This window comes from Morus notabilis, unplaced genomic scaffold (genome assembly GCF_000414095.1).
Source record: "Morus notabilis unplaced genomic scaffold, ASM41409v2 Scaffold2693, whole genome shotgun sequence".
NCBI classification, from domain to species: Eukaryota; Viridiplantae; Streptophyta; class Magnoliopsida; order Rosales; family Moraceae; genus Morus; species Morus notabilis.
The window spans coordinates 29,614-53,214 of NW_010362811.1; the positions used below are offsets into that span (position 1 = coordinate 29,614).

Here is a 23,601-nt window from a genome sequence, read left to right on the forward strand (position 1 = left end):
AAGCAAAAGAGGTTAGATTTGTCTGCTTGCTTGCTGTTTTTGTGATTGTTTATGAATTAGGACTCTCATCTTATCCGACAGTCTCTTTCATGAGCTGAATTTGTCAACTGATGTTTTTGAGAATGTGTCATACTGCATATTTATTTCCATAACGTGGGTACAATACATCTGATGCCTGATGCGGAGATCCTGAGTTCATAATTATGACTAGTGCTTGTGTATTTCTATTTCTTAATCTCGAATTAGACTTTTAATGGCTGATAGAGGATAGGATTGATACTTTTTTGTGGTTCACTTTACCCTAGTCCTTATCAACGGAGAAGAGAGTGTAATCTTGGCAGGGACATTTATGAAGGTGCTAATTCACTTGTGGTTAAATTTCAGGAAGGATTCTGAAAGCTCGGGTGTGAAGTTGGTCAAAGAAGCGCACTAAGGGCTAGCTCGTGGATTCTGGAGCCAAGATTTCCTTGCCTAGTGTTCCAAGTTAGCTCAAATCAGCCTGAGAGTTTCTTTTTATTTTTTCTTCTTCTTCTTCTTCTTCTTCGAGAGTGTTGAAGAATCTAGGACTAGGTTACAGATCCTATGCTTTTTGAATGTGTGCTAGCTTGCTAATTGCTATATTGTACATGTAGTTCAACCTGATACTTGCATCTTTACGAGATAAATTAACCTTTTTTTGTTGTTGTAAAAAAGGGGTGAAAAAGAGAAGTCTGTGAAGATTGGGATCAACATTAAGCAGGAATTGATGGCATTATTGACCGGGCAAACTAGAACTAAATTGTTAAAACATAATAAAAAGGGCCAGAAAATGTTACTCCCCTGCATTCTCATCAATAGTCATTACTCCCTCAAATCCTTTTTCACCAAAAAAAAACAAAAAAAAGAAGGAAAAAAAAGACGTACTTGGCTGGAGGTATTGAGTATTTCGGATACTTATAATTATAGACAAATAATTTTCTTTTAGATTCTACCAAAAAAAAAGTCATTTTTTCTCGGCTAAATGCTGGTTACTTGATGAGGATAATAGAATGGGATCAACTGAAGAAAAGCGAGGAGCTAGAAATCTGGCAGTCACAAAAAATGCTGCAATCTTGGGGGTAAGAAACTTCACGTCATGGCTCAAGGACCTGTATTTGCGTAAAAAAAAAAACCATCTTGATTCTTAAATGAAAATAACAAAGAGGCAAACAAACGTAATAAAAGTACCAGAAAATTTTAAAGGGCTTAATTGAAAATAGTTGATTGAGAATACAAGGGATTAACCGGCAATCAAAATCTTGATTTTGATCCAAGACTAAAAAGTGGGTATTAAAAAAAATAGTAGAAAATAGGTCAATATGAAAAGCTTAAAAAAATATATATGCTAATTTTTAGTTATAGAAATTAATAGGTCATAATTTGTCAAGTTATAGTTCATAACCAGATAAGTTATGGACAAACTTATCAAGTTATGGTTCATAGCCAGACAAGTTATGAACAAAAACTGTAAATTATAGACAATAATTTGTCAAGTTATGGTTCATAACCAGACAAGTTATGGGTAAAAACAATAATTTAGCCTATTTATTAACTTATGTAAACTATTAACCTATTAATTTTAATTCATCTCAAATCTTGACATATTTTTCTCTTTCTCCCTTAATAATTTAATCTTGGTTAAAAATCAAAATTAGATTTTTGCAAAACGGTGGAGTTTTACTTGGCAGCCCTAAAAGTTGCCTTAGTTGGTCGATCATAGTGCCGCCACTTTAACGCCCATTTTCCGAGTTTCATTCATTTTCTTTCTCTGTGTTTTGCTCCCTCTCCTCTCCCAAAAATGGCGTCCATTCCAATCCAAATCCTCCACTTCCACCATGTCTCTGCAACTGAAACTCCCAAAACCCTAGCCTTCAAGTCCCCCAAATCCGCCATTTCTCCATCCCTATTACCTCACCCTCTCCTCAGAACCCACCAAACCAAATGGCAAGCGAAGCCCAAAAACTCAACCCTAACTGGCTATGGCATTCGCATGATGTCGTCCTCCACCACCACCCCAGCCACCGACCGCCTCATCTCCGCCGTCGCCTACTCCCTCCCCTTCTTCAATTCCCTCCAGTACGGCCGCTACCTCTTCCTCCAGTACCCCAAATTGGGCCTCCTCTTCGACCCCCTCCTCCCGATCATTTCCCTCTACAGGTCCATCCCTTACTCCAGCTTCGTCGCCTTCTTCGCCCTTTACCTCGGCGTCGTCAGAAACCCTAGCTTCAGCCGCTACGTCAGGTTCAATTCCATGCAGGCCGTCACTCTCGACGTCCTCCTCGTCCTCCCGCTCCTCGTCCAGCGGATTTTCAGCCCCGGCCGGTCTGGATTGGGATTCCGGATCATGGTTTGGGTTCACAGCGCTCTGTTCGTCTTCAGCGTTTTGTGCTTCGTTTATGGTTCGGCTTCTTCCGTTTTGGGTCGGACTCCTTATTTGCCTTTTGTTGCTGATGCTGCTGGCAGGCAGATTTAGAGAGTTTCGGTGCATTTTTTGTGAGGGTATGTCTGACGATTGTATTTGTAAACATTTTCGGACAAACTCGCTTTCTTTTCGTTCTTTGATTGTAGTTTTTGGATTATCAAAATTATAGCACAAGGAAAATTTAATTGTTTGGATATTGATTACCGGGAAAAATTTTCAACTTTCTCGAATTGCAATTTATGTTTATATGTTTATCTATCAACTTTTCTGAATTCTGTGACGCATTGAATTAGGACTTGCTAGCTGTTTGTCACATGTGTTTATTTGTGTATACAGTATATTGAACGAGACATTCTCGAAAACATTGATTGAACCATGTGATTCTGTCAATGCCTTTGAAGTGTATCAAAAGTGCACACCTTTTAGTTGGCACTTGGCTGTCGCCCTTATCGACCAATACTTTTGCCTTCGTCTTTAGGCTTTTGTCTAAGTTGAATACCTAACTTTCCACTTCATATGCCTCAAGCTACGAGTGACAACAAAGGAAATGTTAAGTGTTTTTTTTTTTTTTGGCTCCGAAAAAGGAAATGTCAAGTTGCAAGTAGCTTTCTTTGCGTTTGTCGTCTTTAGTCGTTTTTCTTAGTTGAATACCTATACTTTCCACTACCCCCTAAAGCTCTAAGAGAGGAAAGATTAGAAAAGAGAAAACCAGCTTTGTCTCTTGAGCTGTGAGCTTGCTACTGAATATAATGTCTCACTAGCGAGCAAGCACAGAGCATTCACATGAAAACTCTCTTTGAGTGAAAGTTTATTCAAATCAAAACTTAGCAAGTCATTACGATGGAAATTAAAAAAGTTCTAAAAATTTCATTTTCTCCTCTTCGTATGCTCTCACAGCTTCCGATAAAGATTACTTCCTCACAAAAAACACAGGCAAAAGCACTAATATAATGGAAGAACAACTTGTCTTCCTCACTTTCTCTAAATTTATGGTCGATCACCAACATTTACAATGTTTGCAACTCGACATCCATTATCTACAACATATATGGTCGATGGCTTTGATTCGGACTTTCTATCTTATTCTATATATATATATAGTTTGAAAGTGGGTGAATGCTTGCCCGAGGGGTACATATTCTATATGCTCGTCTTCAAAATATTTTTGTAGCTTTGATGATGTCTTATTTCCCTCATTGGTGATCTTATTTCTTTTCTTCTTTTCATCCCTGCCTCTAGTGATAAAAAGAATGTCCAGTTACGCTAAACGTCAGAAACTGATCGAACTTACTGAGGTAACTAAAGATTATTGATTAGGTTCTTTTTTCTTTCTTCTCTCTTATTCATTAGTGTGATAAATAAGGGTTTTCATGCTGGTTCCCGGAATTTGGCTCGTTGTGAACCATGGAGATTTCCTTATGCAATTCATAAATTTTATAAAGGTGACTATGACTGGGGTGGTCAAGACACTACTATACCTGTTCACCATGGGATGAGAGAGCCATAATTGCATCCTGGTATGCAATGAATGGAAGGTGGTGGACTAGGATTTATCTATTCCTTGCTGGTTTAATTGGATTTCAGAAGGGTGTCCTGTTGGAAGATTTAATCAGAGTTAATGTCTGTCCTTATCCCGATCCCTGCTTCAGGATACCCCCGGCTGGCTACGCCTTCTTTTTGACTATGGAGGGCCCAAGACAACAAATTCTGTGAAGCTAAGGTTCAAATGAGTAGAGATCGCACTTTTGGCCTCTTTTACCTATTATACCTTGACATGATTGGGCCTGCCATCTACCACCCTAAAATTGACCTTGACATCCTGCGCTATGAAAATGGGAATGCTATCCTGCTTGGCCATAATTGCATCCCGGTATGCAATGAATGGAAGGTGGTGGACTAGGATTTTTCTATTCCTTGTTGATTTAATTGGATTTCAGAAGGTTGTCCTGTTGGAAGATTTAATCAGAGTTAATATCTGTCCTTATCCCGATCCCTGCTTCAGGATACCTCCGGCTGGCTACGCCTTCTTTTTTACTACGGAGGGCCCAAGACAACAAATTCTGTGAAGCTAAGGTTCAAATGAGTAGAGATCGCACTTTTGGCCTCTTTTACCTATTATACCTCGACATGATTAGGCCTGCCATCTACCACCCTAAAATCGACCTTGACATCCTGCGCTATGAAAATGGGAACGCTATCCTGCTTGGCCATTGCACGTTATTGTCGCTTAAAAAGTTTGCCAAGCAGAAGAGGTTAGATTTGCTTGCTTGCTTGCTGTTTTTGTTCCTTCTGTTTCTTATTGATTTTTCTAGTTTCTAACTACTGATTCAATACTTTGGTTTGCGTTTTATAAGCAAGATTGTTGGGTTGTGAATGTTTATGAATTAGGATTCTCATCTTATCTGGACAGTCTCTTTTATGATCTGAATTTCTCAACTGATGTTGCTGAGAATGTGTTATACTGCATATTTATTTCCATAAGTGGATTATGAAGGTGCTAATTTACTTGCGGTTGAATTTCAGAATGGATTGTGAAAGCTTGGGTATGAAGATGGTCAAAGAGGCACACTAAGGGCTAGTTCATGGATTCTGCAGCAAAGATATCCTTGTTTAGTTTGCTAGTTAGCTCAAATCAGCTTGAGGGTTTTCTTTTGTTTTTTTGTTTTTTGTTTTTTTTGCCAAAAGAATATGTTGAAGAATCTAGTACAGAGGTCCTATATTGTACATATAGTTCAGCCTGATACTAATTACTTCCAACTTTACGAGCCAAAGGAAAACACTTTTGTAAACATGGGATGAAAAAGAAAAGCCTATGAAGATTGGGGTTTACATAACGTTAGGCAGGAATTTGTGTCGAGACAAGGTTATTGATTAGGCAAACTTGTAACTAAATTTTGTGGCCCTTTTGCTGTTACTCCCTTGTATTCTTATCGATATTCCCTCGAATCCTTTTTCACCCAAAAATACAATAAAAAACTTGGCTCCGAGGTATTAAAGTTTGTTAAGGATATATTTGTAACTAAAGTCAAATAAGTAGAAAGGTGGTTAAGTTTTATCCGAAATTTCATTCTTGTATTTGATGAGGATACAAATTCAAAAGATGCAAGTGTTGATCAAGTCTTTGGTCTTATAGCCAAGCAAAATGCTGTTGTCACTTGATGAGGCTACCGGAACGGGACTAACGGGAGAAAAGCAATTCAATCCCACTTTAATTCTTAATTTTTAAAACGTTTCGACCTTGATTCTCAATCTATCAATTTGTTTTGGTTTTAGCTCTATTTAGTGTAAAAACGAGAATAGAATATGTACAAAATGCTTAAAGAAGACAATATTTTACTAATAGAATATAAAATATCCACACGATTTTGACGCAGAAATGTAAATTAGCACTCTATTAACTTAAAATTTAAAAGTAAAAGTGAGAGTTTTAAAAAATTTTAAGGGTAAATAAAACATGCTCCCAAAATTCAGGGGCTTCAATGAGATTAAAGCAAGAAAAAAAAAACCCCCCGAATATTATTAAGATTTTAGATTAATCTAATTAGTGCCCTTTGAACTTTAAGTTCATTTTCACTTTGCTCTTAACCTTTAAAAATTCTCACTTTACTTTTTAAATTTTGAATTTATCTCATTATTTTGTAAGAATTTCTGTTGAAATTAAACGTGAAAGAGAGGATTAAATATGATTATGTGATTTTTATCTTATTTTTAATATTTAAACAAAAAGATTATGTGATTGTATTACTCTCTTTTTTTCTATTTATTTTTAACAGAAATTACAATAAAAAAATAAATAAGAATAATTAAAAATTCATAAAGTAAAATTAGAATTTTTAAAATTTTTAAAAAATTAAGTAAGAATAATTAAAAATTCATGAGATAAAATTATTTTTAAAATTAAGAGTCTAAAGTTTAGAGTTGCACATAAGTACATAACACTCTTCTCTCTCTCTCTCTCTCTAAATTTTATTTTCTGTTTAATTTGAAACAGACCTTTTGATCGCCGTGAAAATGGCGATGAAGGCTTCTCCAGTCGCAAGCTCAAGCATAGTTTCACTACTACGCCCTTCTTCTTCTACACGTTTTGAGCCCCTCAAATCGTCCTTCCTCCGTTACGGTGGTATCTCCATAGTCGCTTCTCTCTCTTTTCATTTCCTCTTCTCCAGAAATTTCCAATTTTGGTGACAATATCATCGCCTTGTTTGGTTGCCGAGAAAACAGAGAAAAACAGTATAAAGCAGCGTTTTTTTTTCTTTTATTTTCTTATAATATGTTTGTTTTCTTGCAGTGGAAGGACTTAAAATCCCTATCCTACGAATATCTCACTCGGATAGGTTAAGTCCTAATTGCCATGGCGGTGGTGCTCTTGGTTCTCATATGAATCTTTTCACTCGATTTGCTAGAGTAATCAAGGTAATATTTCAACATAATATTTCAAAAAAAAAAGACTTTGTAAATTTCTGTTCTGATTTGAATACAGTCATACGCAAATGCGATTCTGAGCTCGTTCGAAGACCCCGAGAAGATTCTAGACCAAGCTGTTGTTGACATGAACAATGACTTGATAAAGATGCGTCAAGCCACGGCACAAGTACAGTCCCCTCACTTTTAATTTGAGTTTGTTTTCTCATGTTTTTCTTGTTTCTATCATCTGTCTCACTTTCCTTCCAAAATATTATTTGACGGTCTTTCAAATAACTCGTTTTAAGTGCAAAATGCATTCTCTGATTCTTGTATTTTTCTTACGTGTTTCCACTTTTTCAAGGTTTTGGCATCTCAGAAACAGTTGGAGAACAGATATAAATCTGCTCAGCAAGCTTCTGAGGATTGGTAAATATTTCGGAGAAGCTTTGTTATTGTTGTGTAAGTATTTGTGTTGTACTTGTTATGCTTAATCTGTATTGGATGATAGGTACAGAAGGGCACAACTGGCTCTTGGAAAGGGTGATGAGGATCTTGCTCGTGAAGCACTTAAAAGACGGAAATCTTTTGCTGTACGTATTTTTTATTTTAGAACGTTATAATATGATACATCTGAATGATATTTGGATGTTGCTTTTAACGCTCGTGTGCTCCTTTATTCTGCACAGGACAATGCAAATGCTCTGAGGGTTCAGCTTGATCAGCAGAAAAGTGTTGTGGATAATCTTGTCTCCAATACGCGGGTAGGTTGAGTGTTAATGTTTTTCTGATTGGCCAGTTCTTACCATTATGCCTTCATTTGAGCTTTTAGAAGACTTGATTTAGATGGTTCAAAACCCCAGAGACAGAGAAACATTTTATGATTAGGGCAGTTTGTTAAGAGCTGGTATGATTTTTTGTTTTTTTTTTTTTGAGCTTTTCTGTCGGGGAGAAAAAATTCTAAGGCTTCTGGTTAGGTTTTTCCCACTTTCTATTTGGGAAAGTTGAATGCTTGAATTTAAAGTTGGAGAGAATGTTTCGTGTAATATGTTCTAAATTCGATTTCCTTTTTTAAACAGCTTTTAGAGAGCAAGATACAGGAAGCAAGATCAAAGAAAGATGTCCTCAAGGCACGGGCGCAATCTGCAAAGTCAGTCTTGAGCTCCATCTTCTGCTAGTTTCTTTTTGTACTATGCAATAGGCGAATGTTCAGTTTTATACTAAATCAGTAGCTTCCCTTTAGGACTACAACCAAAGTGAGCGAATTGTTGGGTAATGTCAACACAAGTAGCGCTCTTGATGCTTTTAACAAGATGGAGGAAAAAGGTTTGTTTGTTTCTTTTATTTTTTTCTATTTTCCTCTAGAAAAAGGGTTTGTCTTGGTAGTTAAGTGAGTTTAGTAGAATCGAAGTTCTTTGATTTTCACTTCGGACATGTCTAAAGTTCATGTTCATAGCAGTTGAAGCTAAATAATTCTTTTTTCTCGTCCTTGCAGTTTTGGCCATGGAGTCTCAGGCTGAGGCTTATAATGAATTAACAAACGACGATCTTGAGGGAAAGGTAAAATCTTTTCTTTTGTGGGGATATGTAAGAAGTTTGTATCCGTTTGTTTCTCCCGAATGATGTTCTAGATGCACCCTTCAGTTCTAAATCGTACAGAATTGACAAAAAATCACCCATCATTTTGTTGCCATAATAACAGTCATAATCATGTCTCTCTCTAGGAGAGCTTTTGCTGTTAGTAAGTCTGCCTGAAAGTCAAGCTACGAAAAATATATAAACTTGGGACTTTGAATATCCTTCGTTCTGATTATCATATATTTCAAAGCCTAGCACTTCAATGCAGTATTTTTTTATTTTTATTTTTTTTGTAGCAGTGAATGTTATTAATAAGATGTTCCCTTCAACTTCTTACAGTTCCGATTGCTAGAGGGCTCTTCCGTTGATGACGATCTTGAGATCTTGAAGAAAGACCTATCCGGGAGCTCAAAGGTAACATATAGATTGCTAGAGGACTCTTACATGGATTATGTTCGTTATTCAGTGTGTCAATCATGAATTCATATGACCAAAATTGGAGCTGAAGGAAAGTGAGTAGTTTATAGGGTTTAATTCCATCTGTTCGTCACAAAAACGATTATATGATTGCAAAAAAATTTAAGCTAAGATGGCTTGAACATATCCCAGTCTTAAAAGTGTTGATCTGATAAATTAACTAAAATCAAATATCCATTTGTTCTTCTGTTCGATGCTAATCAGAAAGGAGAGCTTCCACCTGGGAGGACTGTTGTCGCAACAGACACGGTGTTTCCTTTCCGAGAGTCCGAGATTGAGAAGGAGCTGAATGAATTGAGAAGAAAAGCCAAGGATTTCTAGAATTTAGATGTTGTCTTCCAATTCCAGAGAATTTTGGTTGGTGCATTGTTATGGAACTTATGGAAGGGTTTTGCTCCAACTTTTGTTTTTATTTCTTTCTGGAAAATTGCTTAAGAGCAGCCATGGACCAAAATACGTAGATGTAAAGGAGGTAGACACCGGTTGCTTTTCTCATGATTTTTGTACAATTTTAACAATAATCTACGCTACATCATTCTGCTTTTTTACTTTTAAGTTGTAACTTTCGACATTATTTTTTATTTAAAAAATCTGCATGATTCCCTTGCGCGAAAAAGGACCAAAAATAAAATTAAAAAAAAAAGAGTAATTGCATATTTGCATTGCATGTCCTTTGCCTTTATGAGTGATTTTTGGATTAAAAACTAATTTTTTATGCAAAAATCTCCTCGAATTAAATTTTGAGAAATTTTTAAAAATGCCATTTGAAATGAGCTCGCATTTACTTTTACCTCTCTAGAACTAGTTAGAAAAATAAAAATACTTTTAATAAGTCATGTACTTAAAATAATGGCCTGATTTTAAACTTCCGTTAAATTCGAATTGAAAGTTTAATTACAAAAACAACCCTAAAACTTATAAAAATTAAAATAATAAACTACCAAAAAGGGTAACATTGTCAGATCAATGAGTTGCTTTAATCTTCAGCATTGAAACAAAACAAAGTCCCCAAATGCGTAAAAAGCCCAAGCACGTTGCTAAAAAGCAGCTTGCATTTAGAAACGATACCCAGCACCCACCCAGCAGGCCAACAAGCACCAACACGTCCTCACCTCAAAAGCCCCTGCAGCACTCCCCCCACATCCATTTCTAGCGATGCCGTTACCCCACAAAACTTACCCTTGCCATGACAACACTCCCCACACCCGAGGGATGCACACAAATCGCCCCCCACTGTCAATACAACCCAACCCGACATGCCTCCCTCCGTCCAAACTAGGGGCACATAATCTGGGTAGCTCTGCTGTTAACTACCATGTTTAAACCATCCGGGTTACTTTTAGCTTTGTTTGAACCAATGGATGACCCAAGAGCTTGTTTGGTAGGAGGGAAAGGTGAGGGGTAAAATGTCCTTTCTTTCGGATAAAACATGGTGGTTTTAATAAATACCCAAGATCTGCCATGAACCATAAAACCCCCTTCCCTCGTCTTTCCGTGGATTTTAATATCAAGTCAAAAAACTGTCTTTTAAATAAGAAAGTGGAAAAGGAAGAGAGGAACTCAAATCTCAAAATCATGCCAAATTTCAGCAGGTGCAGCAACGAAAAAACATACATTGCAGCTGTAAGTAGGGATGCGAATTGTAATAACTTCAACAAAGAGTAAAACATACCTCTCAAACATACCTCTTAAAACGAAGGTGAGAAAATCTAAGCAGAGCATTCCTTTATGGTCACAAAAGCAGCTCAAGTCCAGAAAATTTTTTTTAGGAAGAAACACATTATGTTTTCCTACATAAGTTCCAAGACTAACCTAGATAAGATCATAAATTTCGCTTCAACAGGATTTGCAGAAGATCCCCCTAGTACCGATCATAACGCCTGATGAAACAGAATATTTGATGATTTTAGATTATGATCTTAAAAAAGTTCTCCAAATAGAAAGAGTGAGAAACTGATGTGAAATAGTTGAGCAAGTACCTATGGCGATCATAATCCCTGGAGCGCTCCTTTGACCTTGAGCGCGACCTGTGTCGACTTCTTGAATCGTAGCTTCGGGAACGATCTGAATCTCTATCACGTTCACGATCATAACGGTCCCGGTCATAATACCTATCACGGTCCCTGCTCCTCCGATCATAATCCCTATCCCTACGATCATGGCTATCACTTCTTTCCCTGTCCTTACTAGATTCCCTGTCCCGCTCCCTACTTGGCTCTTTTGATCTTTATAACAAATAAATTAAAAAGAAAATTGAAAAGTTTAGGAACAAGTACTAGGTGAAATAACATCATGGATATATATATATACACTTACTTTAAATACATACATACACACGCGCAGAGAGAGAGAGAGAGAGAGAGAGAGAAATTTACCTTCTATCATCCTGTCGATCAACTTTGCGAGACTTGTTTCTTTCTTCCTGACACATTAATTTCAAGAAAGTGCCATTTAAATACCTCCATGGATTAAAAGGATTTCTAATATAACTTGGCTAATGGAGGCAAAAAATTTCACACTTAATGGTGCAGGAGATGCTTCAAAGTGCACGTTATTTAAAGGTCATAAAACAATATATACACAGAATTAAACCCAGAATGACTCGCCGTATTAAACCTTTAAAATGTATTCAAAGATGAACACCAGGATTGAACAAAAAGGATGGCATGGAATGAACAAAAATGCGTCTCCGAGAATTCTCAAAATGCAAAAGCAAATAAGCTTATGCAAACTAACGTGAAGTACAAATGTACGTGGCCCACAAGCAATGAAAAAGGGGGTAGGAGGGTTGCGGGAGAGTGGCACGTAAAACATAACCATGACGAAGAACAGAGCACCACTGTACCCATCACCAGTGCTTTGAACATGTGGTTTACTCCCCTGCCACCAAGTTGGTCCGCAATTCGCTCCATGAAGTGACATAGGTGGAAGGCAGCAATACCAAATTTCAGTCTAGAAAGTAGAAGTTCATATCTTACAAGTATAAATCACACTAGATGAATATCCAAGTGCAGCACTGATGAACTGTCTTCACAGGAAACGTCCCCACTCAGAGAGTCCAAAAACCAAATAATAGTTAAACACTTAAACAAACATGCTAGAAAGTTTCATGGTTCTTCTCCGAGATTAGAAAAACTCACAGATCAAATACTACGAGAATCTCTAAAGATTTGAAACATTATACCAGCACCTGAACCAACATATTCACAATAACAACTTGAGGAGAATTTCAAAGTAATGGGTAAAACACGAGATATGTTATGATTGATTTTTCTTTACTTTTAAAGTTTTTTTTAATCAAATTTAGCAGAAAATAATCTCTGAACATGTGTTCAATTTTCCTTTGGGAAAAAAAAGGCATGGATTTAAGTTTTCATCCAAAAGCAGCAGGCAGCCAATTTCAGTTTCATTAGACTCGCCTCTAACAATGACAAGTGAAAGCAAGTAACCCACCTAACTAAAAACAAAGAAATGAAAAGAAAATGAATTGTCTTACCTGAAGCTCGCCTAATTTCTCACGGATTTGCATATAGCCCAAGTGAAGCTTCCCCCCAAAATGATCAGCTAGGCGTCGGTCGCTGAAAATAACAAGATTTAGGATGCTTCACTTTTTTAGAGCACAAAAAGGTTTCACTAAATTTATTTATGGATTAGTGCAGATGTCAAATAATTTCCAGCCAATAGCATGATCTACAAGCATAAAATGGAAAAAGACGCACATTCTTTAGCTGCAAAAGTTATCCACGTAAAACTGGGCACAAGAGCCTGCTGGTACAAGGAGGTATGATTGCTGGGTCAAAAGCTGAAGCACTTGGAAACCCAAAAACTATTTCTATGTCTCCCTCAAGAAAGCTAAACAAACAGCATGCCAATTAGGTATACTTAAAGTAAACCTTTACCTGTCATAAACGCTTAAAAATGCTCCGCATATGTCACAAACTCGTAGCTTTTGATCTGTCTGAAATAACACCAAAAGAAAGAAGAAAATTAAATCGCGCAGCCCCCACAAATAACTAAGTTTCCTAGACTTACATACGTCACAGACTAAATACAATTACAAATACTGCACAGATTAGCACCCACACATCAACTTCGCATAAAATAAGCATAGTAAGGTGTAGGCTGACCAGCATATCAACCAGCCATAATTTAACTGTAATTTCTAAGATTGAGTTCCAGCGAACGATTACTTCAGCACAAGAGATTAGTAATTTTTTTTATTTTTTCTTTCCCCAGTTATTTCCTATGATTTTATCTCTTTCTTTCTTTTTTTTTTTTTTTTTGACATCCATAAATCTGTACTCATTTTATTTTTACTCAAACTACAAATGTATGAAAACTATATAGGTAAACACATAATTAGTGAAGGGAATTCAACTCACAATGCGGACATCAGCAGCAGTGTATTTAGTGGAATCAAGAGCAGGCTCCTGTCTGGCAGGCAGCTGAAAAGGGGTCAAAAAAAAAAAAAAAAAAAAAAGAAAACTATAAATGGAAGAAAGGAAGGTTATAAAAACATAACATGAAGATAAATAAAAGCATGCACGCACACGCGTCATAAAACCATCATTATGAGGCGGGTACAATTACTCCCCCAAAAAAGTTATAAAGGAAAAGGAGAAAAAAAAAACACAAAAACTTGCTAGGCACACCTTCTTCAGCGCTTCAGCCTCCTCCAATGCTTTCTGTGCCTCATCAACCATCCCTTGCTCACCTAAAGCAGGTATAAGAATTAAAATGAGAAAATTCCATAGTGATTGCTTAAACAGAATAGGGAAAAATGGATTTCTTATAGAGTATGACTAAAAGCACTGCTTAGGTGTCATTTAGTTTTTAAAAACAATATTCATAAAAATAAAATCTCCCCTTGAATCCAATTGATTAACACATGCCACGTATATTGAATTTTGTCCCATTAAAAAGCCCATTTGGGGCGGGGGGGTGCGCTTACAGAAAACAACCATGAACACAAGTCTATAAAAACCACAGAGGTATAGTCATAGAAAAACCACTGATATTGCTAAAAGTTCAGCAGTTTATTGACTTACCTAGATCCTCTGCCTTCTTTAACTTTTCATTTATCATTTCCTGTGTGCGAGGATCAGGAGCAACTACAGGCAAAGGTGCCAAAGGTGGAGGATTGGGCAGGGGTTGAGGTAAAGAAGCTCTATCTTTGTTGAAGGCATCCAAAAGAAGCATGGACTGTGAACAAACGTGTATAAAGAATGCTATGGTTAGAGAATCATATTGAGGAAGAAAAAACAATACGAGGAAATCAATAAAATACTAAAAACAGCACTAAAGTGCAACCTGCTTGTCTGCTCTTTTGGTTCTGAGTTCTTCTACCACCTCAAGAGCTCGAATCTTAAGATCTGCCTTGCCTTCAAGATCTGCATAGTAGCATCAAATTTCTGAATAAGTAAGAAGCAACCACGAAACATAAATATTTCAGTAGATTTAAATTTGGCACACATCACACGCGTGCTCGCTCTAAGGCAACCAGCACGTGGGGACTCAAATCAGAGCACAAAGTGCCATGGGGCCTCGCCTCAAGGCACCCAGTGCTGAAATTCAAATCCTCGGAAATCGGAACATCAACAACATACGATGACACACTAAAGTATACCTTAGATGTTAATAACTTTATCCTTCTCTCTAACACCCTATATTTTTAGGGAAAATAAAACTTCACAACTTCACCAGTAGAAGAAACCAGAAAAAAAAAAAAAGAAAAAAAAAAAGAAAAGAACGTGACAACTCTAGTGTAATACATATACTAGATGAGATATAACTTACCACATTGATCAGCTTCTTTCAATTTCTCTTTAATCTGCTTGGCTAACTCAAGAACCTCGGGCGTCTACAATTTGAACAAATCTTTAAGAGTTAGTAGTCAATTTGCCTATGATTTTAAGTTTTAACGCAGGTATGAAAAGAGGGATACAGCCATCACCTGAGTAACCTCAGATACGGAAATTGCAATGGCAGCCTTTGCATCATCATCCTCAAGGCGCTTAAGAGCTCTAGCAATTTTCCTATCACACTCAACAATAAGCCTGTCTATGACATCCTCCAGATCTCTGTCATAGTTATCGACCCCTTTTGCTCTGGCTTCTTCATATCTTGGAAGAGTTAAGTACAACGTAGAAAACATAAAATCCATATGTAACCAAATGTTATTTTCCGCTGCCTTCAGAAAAAAAAAAAAAAAAAACAAAACAAAACAAAACAAAAAAACAAAGTTTCCACGTGAAGCCCCCCCTTGCCCCATTATGATTATGTCAAAAACTGAAAACGGTGAATGAAAAGAACAACATAGAAAGCTTTTTAAGATTGAAGGATACTCTTTCCTCAGCTGCAAAGAGTGTACCTTTGGGCACGGTCCCATATCCATTTTCTGAAACGAAATCGACGAATGAAATTTTAATAATCAAACAAAGAAGAAGATAATAACTTGAAAATAAAAGAACAGCACAGTCAAAAAGCACATAATATCTAGATTATCAATCTTCAAATGCTGAACATAATCATAAAACAGTAAGCTACTAAATTGAAATCCAAAACCTAACAGTTCACTCTCAGTAACAATTATCCGCGAATCGAATTTCATATTATGAAATCAGCATAAATTAGTACTGCAATCTTCCTGTTTGTTCCACATTCCTGAAATCCAAACTATGAGTCCTTATTCTAATTTTTAATTCAAATTGAGATGTGACGTAAGAACTTTTTACTATAGTAAAAAAATTAGATGCAATTGTTTCTAATAGTTTTTTACTGTAATAAAACTCAAATTTTAAAATGAAATGATCGAGGCAAATATTCTCCCCAATATTTTCACCACCAAGCAGACAATTCAAAATTATTAAAAACTACAGAAGGAATGAATCGTGGAAAATTTGATATCTAAATCCAGAAACCTACCGTTAACTGGAAGAGCTCGTGAGGACAAAGTCCGACCAAGTAGAGGCGACAGACATCGCGATCGTAATACTTGCGGCTCACCTCCCGAACGTCGCCGTTTCGGTTCGCCCCCATCAGCTGGTCCAGCTGCTTCCTGAAAGCGTCCATGGCTTCGCCCCTCTCTCCCCTTCTAGAACTTTCTCTCTCTCTTATGCTCCCACTCTATACTTCTTTCTGTGTTGTAGAGAAGAAGAGTGATGATGAATGATTACCCCGATTAGGGCTCGACTCGGAGAATTGGGGAAACTAAAAACAAATAAGAAATAATAATTAAAAAAAAGACCTAGAAATTTTTTCAAAAACGCCCTTGAATTTTATTATATTTACAAAAACGTCCTTTTAGAATTGGGCCTAAAAGTAACAACACAAAGCCCAAGCCCAAATTGTCCTCCCGATCCAAGCCTATGGTCATTACCAGATTCACACATTAAAAAACAAACAAACAAATCCTATTAGCTAGTGCAAATTTAGATTTAATTTTTTCTCTTACCACGTTTTCTATCACGTTAATTTTTTTTAACTCAAATACTCAATTTAAAAAAATAAAATGAACGAGATCTTAATATACTAAATCGTTAATTTAATAACGCATTATTAACTATTAAAATTGATCATTGATTTAAAAATTTCAATGTAATTTGTTAAAATTAAAAGTTTATGAGATATTATGAAATAAAAACAAAAAAATTTCGGTGGAGCAGTACAATTTTCTCGAAATTAAAAACAAGTAAAAAAAAAAGAAGACCCAAGAGTTTTTTCTTCTTTCTTTTCCCTTGAAAAAAGCCCTTAAAGTTTGTCGTATTTACAAAAGGAACTATTCAGAATTGGGCCTAGTTCCAAGGCCGAATTGAATTGGATTGTCTTCCCGATCGAAGCCCATGGTCAACCTCCTCATAATCTCTCTCTCTCCGAAGTCCGAACTCATCAGACGGAAAAAACAGAGCAATGGGTTTGTGTCTCTTCCACTGGCCGGTCTTCTTTCTTGCTCTTTTTGTTGCTGCTTCTTCTCTAGCTTTCCAATCCGATGAGCTTCTCGTCGACGACGATGAGTTCGGCCTCGAAGGAGGGGTGGTGCGGACTAAGTCCCCTGACGTCGCCCACGCCCGATCCCAACCCACAACCTCTACCCGGAAGAGGTTTTCGGATCTGGATTCGGACTCCAAGATCCAGTTCCAGCTCGAACACGCCTTTGGCGACTCCGATTTCTCTCCCGCCGGTACCTTCACCGCTCGCTTGAAGATTTCAAATCACGGTGGCCAGGTTTATTGCCCTTTTTCATTTGAGAAAATTCGAGGGAAAATTTAACTTACCGACTAGGAGGGACTTTAGGGCTGAATTATGTTTGTTAGATTGGAATTTCTTATAATTTAATTCGGTCTTTTTGTTTAATTATTGGTATGAGTTGAAATTTTAATGCATATACTTTTTTTTTTTTTGTTAGAAGATTATTTTCAGTTTGAAAAACGGGATTTTAGTTGCCAAATTGTAATTGAAATTTGAGGTTTTCAGAGAAAATTTGATAAACTCTTTTGGTTGCTGTTGCTGAGAGATTTTGTATAAAAGTAAATGAAGATGCTTTATTTTAGTTGTAGTTGATCCATTTTCTGGTGTGTTATAGAAGCAATTGCAGAATTAAGAATTTGTGCTTCTAATGAAATGCATACTCTTGAGCCTTTGTTTTTGTTTTTCACAATGCAACAACTCTGCCCGTGGTTTTTCTTTTTATTACTCGGAAAAATCATGAAATAGCAACTGACTGAAGTGGAATTTTTCTTGTGGCAGACGCTAACAAAGCTGCGATTTTCAAGGAATGAATTAACTGCGGAAGAGAAGGACAAGTTTTCTGTAATCTGCTTTTCCCATTAACTCAGTTTTTTTTTTTTTTTTTTTTTTTTTTTTTGTTATTGGAATTTTGTAAATAAGCATTCTAATCATACTTGTACTTTTTTCAGACACTACTTAAAGAAGACGATTTTTATAGGATAAGGTTGCCTTCTAATGTTTTGAACTCTCCTGAGAAGGATTTTGTTATTTCATCAGTGAAAGCGGTAAGCTTCATATTGCATGTGGATCACATACTTTCAGAACTCTATTCTGCAACTTCTTAGCCATTTTCTTTTAAGCAAGCATTCTTGCCATATAAAAAATGATTGTTAAGCTATGATTTCCTAACACTGATGACGATATTAATTTAATTCCAGAGGTGTCTTCCACGGGATGGTCTGGATGAGCATATTGCTATTCACACGGTTAGTCTCGACGTGGATGCATACTTTTATAACTCAATTCTGCTTCTTGGCCAATTTTTTTAAGCTGGCATTCTAGCTATATAAAAATTATTGTTAAGCTTTGATTTCCTAACAATAATGAGAATATCCAGAAATGTCTTTCTCTGGATGGTCTGTATGAGCATATTGTTATTCATATGGTTAGTCTTAATGTTGCCAATCTTTGTTCTTTCTTTCTTGATTGTGATACAGCTAAATTTTTGATTGTTTAAGAATTTCCTGATTGCGATACAGCTTTTATGCATATGCAGTTAAATGTTTTGATCCTATATTACAATATGAATTGCTATGCTTTAGGGTCTGAGGCAAAATGTGTAGATTTTGAATTTTTGGACGTTTGGTTCATGAATTAGAATCATGAGATTAAAATTATTTTCGATTTACGTGTATTTTTTGTGAGAGAAAACACTGTAGCGAACCACGAACCATGATTCGAATCAGGGTACGAATTCCCCAACCAAATGATCCATATGCATCTGAAAAAGGAATTATTCTATGTAACTTTAGCAATGCAATGATATTGCTAATTTTTTAAGATCCATTTTGCTTTACATAAAATCATGCATTTCCTTTCTTACTGTATTTTTCCTTGCAGGATGGCGTTAATATGTTGGCTGTCCATTATGGTTCTCCTGGGGCATGCCCATATCCTCGTCAATTTAAACTTGTAAGAATGGATGAACCTTTTCACTCTTGTTTATGACAATAGACTTGAGGAAAATAGATATATATATATATATATATAAGGCCCCGTTCCTCTGGAGAAGAGGGTTTATCCAACTCTTTACGTTGATATCTAGCTAAATAGATAAATAAATGAATAAATTATTTGCCTCGATGCTTTTTCTTCTCGATTTCAGCCTTCGAAGTGGTCTTTCAACTCTCACACAGTTTTGAAGAACAGCGAGCAAGCACCCAGGTAAAAATGTTCTTGCCTTGTTGTTTCTACTTCATGGTGATGAACTCATTCTAGGCATAATATAAATATTTGAAAAATGGCCCCCAATGATTATTTGAAGGAACTAGTTCGTCAATTGACAACGAAAACGCTCAGTAAGCAATCTAGTGCTTCTGTTACTGTCATTAGCTAACCACCACATGGTTTAATATGTTGTCCCAGGGCTCCAATATTTACTGAGGAGAGCCTTGGTGTTGGAGAGGGTGTAGAGGGTGAAGCAGTAAAGCCACCAGAAAAGTCTTTGTGGGCTAAATACGTGAGTTCTCAAAGAACTGATTATTTCAATCTTCAATATGAAAAAGTCATGAAGTTTTCACTTCCTATAATTCCGTTTGTTGCCTTGTTTCAGTGGATGTACCTGATCCCTCTCGGACTCATTGTCATGAATGCCATAACTCAAGCAATGAATTTGCCGGAGGAACAGGCAGCCGGCCAGGGCCAAGCTCAGCAGCCCACAGCAGTCCAGCGTGGTGGTCCACCGTCTGCTGTAAGGAGAAGATAGTGAGTTTGCTTATCTGATATCCATCTAAGGGTATTTGACTGTCGGTGACGAAAAATGGAGGCTTCTAGGTTTGAGGTTTGATTGTATCAATTATTTCCAATGGAAAGCCAGTATGAATTTTTGTAAAAAGTTTCAAGGGTTAAATCACTAATGTTTTTATCATGCCAATAATTAGACAAGGTCTTGAAAGTTTTCGTACTAACATTTTTAACATTGTTTATGAGATGCCAATCGAAAGCTTTAATTATATAGGCCAATGGTTTCGCAACTGCTAGAACACATTACTCAAACATCAAAACCATAAGCCTTTTTCTTTCCCACATTACCCTCAAGATTTTCTCTGGGAGGAGAATTAATGAGTTTATTTCATATAATCGAGCAGTACATGGAAAAGAACACGTTCATAACAGACGTTTGTAAACAAAAGTGATACTGGCGAAGATGGAAAGAAACATTGCCACGGGTTTTACGACAACAGTAAAACTGATGATTATAACTAGAGGAATTTCTTGTCAAATAAACGACGTAGAAAACTGAATCTGCGAACTCCCTCAAAGCTCATCCTGCAAATCAGATTAGTAAAACCATTATAAGTCTTCGGAAATAAATTTGTAGGTTTGTTTTAACAGTGAGAGGCATGAATTGGTAAACTTACATGATCATCCCAGTCACGCCTGTGTCGCTGCATTAACAGAACATTCAAATTAGAACTCTAGCATTATAACAACTGTTGAAACTTGAAACGACTACATAATAACCATGATACACACGACACATGGATTTTTTTTTTTTTTTCCGTTTTGAAAAAATTCATAAAACATTGATTTAATTGCTTTTAGTTACAAACCCCTCTATATTTGTCTCTATATCTGTCTCGGTACCCTCGGTCACGACCCCTCTCTCGTCTCCTTTTTTCGCCTTCTTCTCTTGCTATCCGAGCTTCCTGCATGGACCAATGCTCAACCCAACAATGACACAAGTTCGTCTAAGATTGTAGAGCTCAAAATAGTTTTAATCAGCAGTAAAAGAAAGGTGAGGAACCTCTTCTTCTTGTGCTTTTCTGGCCTTTTCCGCTTCCTCCAAGGCCTCTTTTTCAGCCTGAAAAATTATGCAGATAAGAAAGCAAGTACTAGACAGCGCAAGACTTAGAAGGAATGTAGATATCTACCACTAACACTTAGAAGAAGGGCTTACCTCCCTATTGGCAAATACTTCCTCAACGACTTGTTTTGCATACTCCGGATCATCACAGATTAAAATGTTGTCGAAAACTGAACCAGCCTTTACCTGAATCGAAAGGTCAAAACTCCATCATCAACATAACAATTAGAAAGCTACGAAATCACCCTAAGTGGCTTAATTTCTTACCTGCCAAACTTCTATGCCCACATATTTTATCGGTTTAAGCGCGTATAAATCAGGGTCATCTTCAAACTCTGCATCTCAGAGAGGAAATTTTTTAAACATTTTCTGCGAAAGAAATGTTCCGTTTGTGATGCAAAATCGGGTTATACATACCTGGGTTATCAATCCACGGAGTCTTCCATTTGCCTTTGTAGTTGGGGTTCTTGATTCTCTGTCATGTCAGAACAAGTCGAAAATGGTGAGAGAGCAAAGCTCCAGGCCTTATCAGTCTCTAGTTAAGTGTTTAATTGATGTATACCTTGCGCTTCCATGGTCCTTTGTATGCTGGATTTGGTATCTTCGGCGGTCTCCATATGCCATTCTCTTCGTCATCCCAATCTTCAGGCTAACAAAATAAAAGAAAATGTGAGTTTTGGTATGTTTCTTAATCACATGATATCACGAACAAATCAAGTGAAATGAAAAAGAACAAACCTCTTTAGCAGTTGGATCGGGAATTTCTCTTGGAATTGAATCGTATCCCTGCGTAATTATACAAGTGTTGTTGAGAGCAAATTAATCATTAATTAGATTCAAGCAAAGTTAAAGCTTGCAGACCTCAGGTTTAACGTCATTAGGATCTTCAATATACTCTCTATCATCCCAGTCTGCAGGCTGAAAAAGACAGCAAAAGACACATTCAAGTTCAACCAAATTTGAAAGTAAATGAAACAAGAACGAATTTTAAAAGCAGAAGTAGCGTATTTTTAGCTCTTTATTATACCCTTTTTGCTTTAAGGTCTTTAATCTTTCTTGGAGGAAGAATGTCCCAATCAGTGTACATGCTTCCGGAGTCTCGTTCTCTATTGTCAACAAGGACACTATAAGTTGCGTCAGGCCTAAGAATGAACGTGTAGAAATGAGTTAACTTGTCAGTTTCACACTGCAAATCCTTCTTGATGGGGTAGTTCTGGCCCTGGTAGGAGAGTATAACGTGAAGCCTCTTCGTGTCCGTGCCGCACAGATCTGGTCCGAACATCAAGCTACACGAGCAAAACGTGTGTTAACATAGTGTTATTTCGACAAGACTCGGGGGGGTGTAAGAAGCATAAATGAACCTGTAAGGGGTGTCCCCTCCGAACTTCTTTTGGTTGACAAATCCGGAGAGAAGCTTTATGTAGCCGCCGCCGCATTCTATCTCCTGCTCGAAACGTATGGAATATTGGAGGACCAATGTTCTGTTTTTGTTGGTGAACTCTGGTATCTTGGCAGAGATGGCAAAATGTTTGGCATCACTGGTTGTCTGAATACCTGAAGAAAATTCAAAAATGTTCTTGAATAACCAAAAATGGTACTTTCTTCTGCTACATTGACCAAAAACGAAGAGAAAGTACCAAAAGCCACTAAGATATAAGCCATTGTAATCAAAGCATCAATCTAATTCAGACCCCTTTCATCACACAGCTTTAGCAAAAGTTTTAACAAAATATGCCGAGCATATCAATGATGATTATAGAGACTTCCATTCAATTATTAACGTCTCAAAAAAATGAGAGTTTTATCAATAAATTAGCTAACGTTGCAACATTAAACCAAGAAGTGCAATAATCTGTCTTTTTAACAAGAAAGACAACTGATGCTGACATGTAGAGATCATAAAAAATGTCAACAAGTTACCTTGGCTTATCATTACTGATCTTAAACAATATAAAAAACTCCCAATAATTATTCCCTTCATTATTAAATTCAGGAGAATTTTTAAGGGAAAAAAATAAACAACTATAAACAGTGAGATAAAACAAATACCTTTGTCATCTGGGTCCCCATGCCACTTTCCTGTTGTGTGCTTAAAAGAGCCTGCTTTTCCTTCAACCTTTTTCCAGTCAGATTTAACCCAGCGTGATTGCCACCCATCTTTTGCAACACCAAAATAATAGAGATTAAGATCACATACACCCACCAAAACAAGACAGAAACAGAACCTCTTGTATACATATAATTACATACAATTTAAAGGAAATTTATCATTTCTCAGCTATGCCCCGTTCGTTTCGCTGATTATTCTGAAAATAAAGGTAAAAGCCTCGTTCATTTTGCTGATTATTCTGAGAATAAAGGTAAAAGCGACAAGACCACTTTAGCCTTTTTTTTCTTTCTTTTCCTTTTTTATTCTAATAAATTCTTCAAAGTTTCACTTTTTAAATTCCTCATTATCTTGATTTCCAAACAGAGCTGCTTAAAATAGTGGACACTTCAGAGACATGACATGAGAGTACAGTAAATACAAGCATAACCTTATTAATTACGTTAAAATATAGCAAAAATATTAAATATTTTATAATATCAAAAATGAAAATATTTATAATTACTACTGCTTAATTTTATAGCACAGAAATGTGAATTGTGAATCGTTACTATAAGAATTTTGTTTTCAAAACAAATATTATATTTAATTCTATTTTTAAACACGCTATGTGGTGCAATTTTTACTAGAATAAAAATAGTAAAATAACGTTCAAAACTTTTTATTACCCCCACCAAAAAAAGTGAAGAGAAATATTTATTTCTAACAAACTATTGAAGGAGAAAAAATAGAGCACCCTTCAAATTTAAAAAAAAAAAAAAAAAAAAAAAAAAAAAAAAAAAAAAA

At 36.4% G+C, this 23,601-nt stretch overlaps 5 protein-coding genes across 7 annotated transcripts in view; 3 read left to right on the forward strand and 2 right to left on the reverse strand.

Annotated features, from left to right (window-relative positions):
• Positions 1-1,723: 1,723 nt before the first annotated feature.
• On the forward strand, positions 1,724-5,441 carry LOC21389039 (protein TIC 20-II, chloroplastic). Its single transcript, XM_010102926.2, has 2 exons — positions 1,724-2,517; positions 4,964-5,441. The coding sequence occupies exon 1, from the start codon at positions 1,817-1,819 to the stop codon at positions 2,489-2,491; it is 675 nt and encodes a 224-aa protein (XP_010101228.1). The 5' UTR covers positions 1,724-1,816; the 3' UTR covers positions 2,492-2,517; positions 4,964-5,441.
• A 981-nt stretch (positions 5,442-6,422) lies between these two features.
• On the forward strand, positions 6,423-9,508 carry LOC21389040 (membrane-associated protein VIPP1, chloroplastic). The gene is made up of 11 exons (XM_024168745.1): positions 6,423-6,560; positions 6,729-6,853; positions 6,921-7,031; positions 7,206-7,270; positions 7,353-7,434; positions 7,531-7,605; positions 7,921-7,991; positions 8,085-8,167; positions 8,337-8,401; positions 8,759-8,833; positions 9,101-9,508. Exons 1-11 carry the CDS (start codon positions 6,452-6,454, stop codon positions 9,215-9,217), a joined length of 978 nt encoding a protein of 325 aa, XP_024024513.1. The 5' UTR covers positions 6,423-6,451; the 3' UTR covers positions 9,218-9,508.
• Positions 9,509-10,456: 948 nt separating this feature from the next.
• Positions 10,457-16,080, reverse strand: LOC21389041 (putative RNA-binding protein Luc7-like 2). Of its 3 annotated transcripts, XM_024168746.1 has the most exons (13): positions 15,821-16,080; positions 15,241-15,293; positions 14,850-15,018; positions 14,693-14,756; positions 14,207-14,286; positions 13,945-14,098; positions 13,549-13,610; positions 13,279-13,341; positions 12,796-12,854; positions 12,393-12,474; positions 11,272-11,318; positions 10,876-11,121; positions 10,457-10,776 (listed from the first exon to the last, which is right to left on the reverse strand). In XM_024168746.1, the coding sequence occupies exons 1-13, from the start codon at positions 15,965-15,967 to the stop codon at positions 10,758-10,760; spliced, it is 1,245 nt and encodes a 414-aa protein (XP_024024514.1). In that variant the 5' UTR covers positions 15,968-16,080; the 3' UTR covers positions 10,457-10,757. The 3 variants fall into 3 exon arrangements, with proteins under 3 accessions (XP_024024514.1, XP_024024515.1, XP_024024517.1); XM_024168747.1 differs by lacking the exons at positions 10,457-10,776; positions 10,876-11,121 and adding an exon at positions 12,037-12,086; XM_024168749.1 differs by lacking the exons at positions 10,457-10,776; positions 10,876-11,121; positions 11,272-11,318 and adding an exon at positions 12,616-12,661 and having other exon boundaries at positions 12,399-12,474.
• Positions 16,081-16,760: 680 nt separating this feature from the next.
• On the forward strand, positions 16,761-19,873 carry LOC21389042 (ER membrane protein complex subunit 10). Its single transcript, XM_010102929.2, has 8 exons — positions 16,761-17,119; positions 17,642-17,704; positions 17,812-17,907; positions 18,061-18,108; positions 18,743-18,814; positions 19,008-19,066; positions 19,268-19,361; positions 19,455-19,873. The coding sequence occupies exons 1-8, from the start codon at positions 16,805-16,807 to the stop codon at positions 19,605-19,607; spliced, it is 900 nt and encodes a 299-aa protein (XP_010101231.1). The 5' UTR covers positions 16,761-16,804; the 3' UTR covers positions 19,608-19,873.
• A 78-nt stretch (positions 19,874-19,951) lies between these two features.
• Positions 19,952-23,601, reverse strand: part of LOC21389043 (calreticulin-3) — a 4,209-nt gene continuing 559 nt past the window's right edge. The window contains exons 2-14 of the mRNA XM_010102930.2: positions 22,758-22,865; positions 22,070-22,262; positions 21,736-21,994; positions 21,570-21,626; positions 21,447-21,494; positions 21,271-21,357; positions 21,126-21,183; positions 20,976-21,043; positions 20,802-20,894; positions 20,649-20,705; positions 20,455-20,550; positions 20,263-20,289; positions 19,952-20,170 (exon numbers count right to left, since the gene is read on the reverse strand). Coding sequence (XP_010101232.2) covers positions 20,159-20,170; positions 20,263-20,289; positions 20,455-20,550; positions 20,649-20,705; positions 20,802-20,894; positions 20,976-21,043; positions 21,126-21,183; positions 21,271-21,357; positions 21,447-21,494; positions 21,570-21,626; positions 21,736-21,994; positions 22,070-22,262; positions 22,758-22,865 — 1,163 coding nt within the window. The 3' untranslated portion in view covers positions 19,952-20,158. The remainder of the gene's footprint in view (positions 20,171-20,262; positions 20,290-20,454; positions 20,551-20,648; positions 20,706-20,801; positions 20,895-20,975; positions 21,044-21,125; positions 21,184-21,270; positions 21,358-21,446; positions 21,495-21,569; positions 21,627-21,735; positions 21,995-22,069; positions 22,263-22,757; positions 22,866-23,601) is intronic.

Bases quoted from the DNA above. Each gene is read 5' to 3' on its own strand.
- LOC21389041 (XM_024168746.1), bottom strand. From the start codon at position 15,967: ATGGACGCTTTCAGGAAGCAGCTGGACCAGCTGATGGGGGCGAACCGA. The intron at 15,294-15,820 runs GTAGGTTTCTGG...ATTTCGTTTCAG, and splicing joins ACGAGCTCTTCCAGTTAACG to AAAATGGATATGGGACCGTG. The intron at 13,611-13,944 runs GTAAGTCAATAA...TACCTGCTTTAG, and splicing joins AAAGAAGGCAGAGGATCTAG to GTGAGCAAGGGATGGTTGAT.
- LOC21389040 (XM_024168745.1), top strand. From the start codon at position 6,452: ATGGCGATGAAGGCTTCTCCAGTCGCAAGCTCAAGCATAGTTTCACTA. The intron at 6,561-6,728 runs GTATCTCCATAG...GTTTTCTTGCAG, and splicing joins GTCCTTCCTCCGTTACGGTG to TGGAAGGACTTAAAATCCCT. The intron at 7,435-7,530 runs GTACGTATTTTT...TATTCTGCACAG, and splicing joins AAAGACGGAAATCTTTTGCT to GACAATGCAAATGCTCTGAG.
- LOC21389039 (XM_010102926.2), top strand. From the start codon at position 1,817: ATGGCGTCCATTCCAATCCAAATCCTCCACTTCCACCATGTCTCTGCA.
- LOC21389042 (XM_010102929.2), top strand. From the start codon at position 16,805: ATGGGTTTGTGTCTCTTCCACTGGCCGGTCTTCTTTCTTGCTCTTTTT. The intron at 17,908-18,060 runs GTAAGCTTCATA...ATTTAATTCCAG, and splicing joins TTATTTCATCAGTGAAAGCG to AGGTGTCTTCCACGGGATGG. The intron at 19,067-19,267 runs GTAAAAATGTTC...ATGTTGTCCCAG, and splicing joins AACAGCGAGCAAGCACCCAG to GGCTCCAATATTTACTGAGG.